The sequence below is a fragment of the Rutilus rutilus genome, assembly GCF_951802725.1.
Source record: "Rutilus rutilus genome assembly, chromosome: 10".
In the NCBI taxonomy this organism is placed as follows: domain Eukaryota; kingdom Metazoa; phylum Chordata; class Actinopteri; order Cypriniformes; family Leuciscidae; genus Rutilus; species Rutilus rutilus.
In genome coordinates this window covers 37,824,110-37,829,031 of record NC_140215.1, presented here as the reverse complement: position 1 = coordinate 37,829,031, position 4,922 = coordinate 37,824,110, and the positions used below count along the sequence as shown (strand labels likewise).

General features: G+C 36.6%; 1 protein-coding gene across 1 annotated transcript in view; it reads right to left on the bottom strand.

Moving 5' to 3' along the window:
- Positions 1 to 3,803, bottom strand: part of en1a (engrailed homeobox 1a) — a 4,160-nt gene extending 357 nt beyond the window's left edge. Inside the window, exons 1-2 of the mRNA XM_084422199.1 lie at positions 3,166 to 3,803; positions 1 to 486 (exon numbers count right to left, since the gene is read on the bottom strand). The exon at positions 1 to 486 is cut by the window's left edge and continues 357 nt beyond it. Coding sequence (XP_084278325.1) covers positions 173 to 486; positions 3,166 to 3,562 — 711 coding nt within the window. The 5' untranslated portion in view covers positions 3,563 to 3,803 and the 3' untranslated portion in view covers positions 1 to 172. The remainder of the gene's footprint in view (positions 487 to 3,165) is intronic.
- Positions 3,804 to 4,922: the final 1,119 nt, after the last annotated feature.

The following is a 4,922-nucleotide window of genomic DNA, read 5'->3' as shown; positions in this document are numbered from 1 at the left end:
GTCCTTTCTTTCCTGGTCTCTGCTGAACACGATCTCATGAAAATGAGTATCAGCACGAATTGTATTTATCGTGCAATTTATACGCAAACATTATTTTTTGTGTGTGTATAAATTACGCTTTAAATACAATTCGTGCTACAGATACGCACTTTCATGAGATCGGGCTGCTCTGCTAGTGCCTGTCCTTTTCCTGAACGGTGTTTGTGGAATGGTTGTACAGTCCCTGCGCCATCAGCTGCATCGCCAGCCCGTTCTTGAAGCCGTTGGCCTTCTTGAGTTTCGCCCGCTTGTTCTGGAACCAGACCTTGATCTGCGCGTCGTTGAGGCCGAGCTCGAGGGCCAAGGCCCGGCGCCGCTGCTCCGCGATATACCGGCTCTCCTGGAACTCGGTCTTCAGTCTCTGCAGCTGCTCGGCCGTGAACGCGGTTCTGCCTCGCTTGTCCTCACTGGAGCAATGCTGCTTTTTCAATTTCCGGGTCCGTGGGCCTTGTGTGGAGACAACAATGAGAGGAATCCATGAATATCAACCAGCTCATTAAGTGTCAAAGCCAGTCTGGACTACACACACAATAGAGCACTGGTATTGTTGTCATGATGCCACACCGCTGGCCCAGCAAGCAATATTGTGTTTAAAAGACGTCTAGTTGTCCAAACACAGCCCAGATGTCTAGGCTAAAACAAGGCAAAATTTGGGCAGTCAGAGAAAATTTAATAGACATTTAAACCATAGCATAAGAATAGACTAGTCATCAACTAGATAACACAGAAATGAAATGAGTGAAGAAATGAAACCAAACACCTTGTAAGCACTGCATGTTACTTTGCTTACATGATGGAATATCACATCTCGCAAGTTATTATTATTATTTTATTTTTTGGGCAAAAACGACATGTAAACGCAAACTCAAGGTTATTCTGGCAAGAAGTGGGTTCATAGCCGGACTATATCGGGTCTAAATTTACCCAGACGGTGAAATGACGGCTGTTGCTTGCATTTAAATGCACATCAGAAGAGATTCTTCTTAATTTAAACAACAATCAGTAGCTTGGAAATTCCAGTCATGCGATTGATTTCAACATCACTGAGCATAACAATGAGTAAAATGTACTTAATTTTGCAAGGTTTTACACACAGATTTTGTAAGTAAACGTCACACATTGAATTAAGCAAAAATCTACTTAGGCCTAACTAAATTAAGTAAAATTAACAAAGAAAAGTAAGTACATTTAACTTCGCCAGTTAAAGTTTGTTGAGTCATTTCTACTTAGCTGAAGTTTATTTGCAATACCCATTTTACTCAAACAATATAACACTGAATTAAGCCAAGTTTAAAGTGTACGCTTAACTTGAACATCTAAGTAAATAATACGGACAACTCTAGATGTCACGAAACAGCAAGTTACTATAAACACAACAACAAAAGCAATAATAAAACAGAGTAAATACAGCTAGAAAACAGTGAACATTCAATCTTATTATTTTGTATGATGGGAGCACCGGTATCCGAAAGTTGAGTAGGTTTTAATTAATTTTATAATGCTGATATTTACGCTTTAATTTATATAAGCTTAAATTGAGCACTAATATAGAATTTACTTCGTTTTTAAATGCTCTCCTGAACTAACTTATTTAGGTATTATTTTAAATTACAACTTATTTTAAATTACATAAATTTTCTGTAGTATTTACTTCACCACAGAATCATTTTTATCTGAATCGTTGCATCCGATGTATTCATTTCTAACTTCTACACATAGGCTATTGATATTGTGTATTATCAGTTTGTAATTGACATTAGTATTGTGGACATATGAACTATATTTTAATGATGTTGATGTTGTTACAAATAAAAAATACTGAGGCATAATTGAGTCTAACTTGTTTCTTATTTTAAAAGTAGCTGAAGAACCTTTAAGATCCATGACAAAGGCTTCTTTAGATTTTTTTTTTTTTTTTTTTTTTTTTTTTTTTAATGTTCTTCACATCGAGGAAAAAATGGTTCTTTTAAAAAGTGTTCACTGAAATTATATTCGTTGTGACGTCCAGTTCTTAAATGCAAACTTCAGCAAAGACATACGAGACTGAGCGACTTTAGGTTATAGCCGGCTACAACCTTCCACGGGAATAAAAATAAAAATAATAATAATAAATAAAAAAATTCATCCATTCATTCAATTTTAAATGTTTAAACGAGAAAGAGAAATAAAATATAGCATCTAATTAAAATAAATAACGAAATTAAAATGAATAAACTAAATATGCGAGAGTAAATAAATTAATGTCACTAACTTATAACAGTAGCCTACAAAAGCCACAAGCGTAAAGATAAAATTCGAGCTCAATCGAACTAACAGATTTTTTTTGTGCTAATTTCTTAGATTTGAACATATTTATTCAACAATTATATAGTTTAGTTTTTGTTCTTGAAAGACGTAACGTTACATAACGTTTATTATTAAACGACGTTTATTCAATGCATCTGACAAGACTTTTTTCCAAGATGACGGCGATGATTATTATTAGGCTATTATTGTCCTTGTTATTTAAACATTTCAGTCTTGAATTCTACAAACTATTTTAAACATTCAGTCAAGGCTTTCACAAGCTTTACACTCTTTACCTATCTAGTTATTATTATTATAATAATTTATATATTAATATTATTATTGTCGTACGTTTATAGTCAACGTTTCCTTAATTGCATTGATTAAATGATTAATGCAAATATTTGCGGCATTTAAAATTGTAAAAATTAATAATAAATTAAATAACTCAAATTAATAATTAAAACAAATATTGTCTTATAAATGGAAACCCATAATTGTACAGTGTATTAATAGGTCTGGATCGTGCATGTTATAAATGATGGCCTTTTCTGTGCCTGTATGTGTTTCAGCAATTGGTAAATTAGGTCTGGTTTGATGAACCCCTATATGAGGAAGGCACTTTTGTGATAGCCTACAGTGTGTGTGCTTCCCTCAGCTCGAACATTTCTCCAGCTCGTGAAAATAAAATGGCAATTAACGATCGAAAATAGCAGAAAACTAAAGGAATTAAAATACATTTCATGTTCCTGCTTTTAGCTTAGGTAGCAAAATAATAAATGGCCAACACAAAAAGAAAATACACTTAACAGAAGTATTTTATTTTTTACCATGCCTTACCAGATGAAGGCCGATCAGAGTATCTCGTGCAATAAACCCATGCGGGCCACAGGGAGTCTTTCCCGGGCGAGGAGCTTTCACCTTCACCTGGGCTACTCAGAGCACTGGATGACTCTGTGCTCCCTTTCTCGGCCTCGGGAACCCGCCCGCCGACCGGAGACGAGCCGGTGGACGAGCCTGATGATGATGATGATGATGATGATGATGATAATGAACCCGGGCAAAGCGCGCGCCTGGCAGAAACACCCCGCACTGACGCGCGCGCGCCCCGCTCGCGCCTGCAGCCAAAGTCCGGTCTCAGGATATTATCAATGAAGAAGTTCGTGTTTCTGTGCGCGTGTTGCGGAGAGGCCAGAGAAACACTGTCCTCCTCACCCTGATCCCGCTGCTCCTCCATAACAGCTGATACTCGCTCCTGCGCGTGGATATAACCTGTTCTGCTCCAAATATAACGTTATCTTGGTATCCGTGCCAGCGCGCTAATTCCCCACATGTTGTAAGTCAACTTGTTGACATAACGCTCGCGTGTTGTCTGTCACCTCGAGCGCGTTTCGAGAGGACTGACAGCGCGCAGGTTTCGCACACCCTCTGCATTACCAGACCCGAGTTTGACACCTCTTTTTTTTTCTGGAGCTCTACTCGTGCACAACCACTCTTAGTGGCCGCTAACCGGAAACACATGAGATCACGCAGATGAGCGCGAGCCTATCCATGACAAAGAGCTCTGCGCGCCACGAGTGTCCGTTCCGCGCCTGTGCGCGTAGATATCAAACATTCTGCCTCCTGTCACGCGCAAATTCACCCACCGTCCACACAAACAGACAGAGGAGAGCATTAGACTTGAAAACATGTCTTCAGACATCTTTGGCCATTTACAGATTTTTCTAAAATAATGTCATAGCCTACTAAATTAATTATAAGATCACAAAATACCTCATGTAGATCTATAACAATACTTTGCAAAAAAAATATATGCCTGCCAAATTAGCTTGGCAAGTGGATAAGAGAGTGCCTTCTTAATTTAATTTAAAGTGCAGTCAAATCGATTAATCGCGCTTAATCACATCTAACATTAAAAACATGTGTTTATAAAATATATGTGTGTATATATTATTATATAAATATTATATACTGTATATACACTGTATATAATATCTATATAATAGCCTAATATATACAGACATGTATTATATTATTATGTGTAGAGATAGATAGATAGATAGATAGATAGATAGATAGATAGATAGATAGATAGATAGATAGATAGATAGATATTATATAAACAAAAAATTGTATGTAATAATTTAAATAGAAAACTAGGCTATGTAAATACTAATATAAGGCTAACCTACCACTACTATTCATATTGTATATCACATTCCCTTACAAAATTAACTAAACCAGTTTAACCATGGTTTCAGTAAAACTGTTATATCTGTTATACAAATGGTAACTTTTACTAGTAGCCTATAAAAAAATATAAAAAAAAATAAAAAAATAAAACCCTGGTTAATTTTGGAGATAAAAAAGTAGGCCTAATACGTTGCATTTAATTTAGACCTCATTCAGGACAATTGAAAGTCAGATTGGAATATATAGCCTAAAATACTAGCCTATCGCGTTTGCTCTTAATTAATTTCTAATGAGGACAGCAGGCCTATTACCGGCTCCTCCTGAAGAGCAGGCACTGAGAGCCCGCTATCTCTCTCACAGACGCGCCTTATAGAAACATAATTTATAGCTTTTAATTAGCGAGC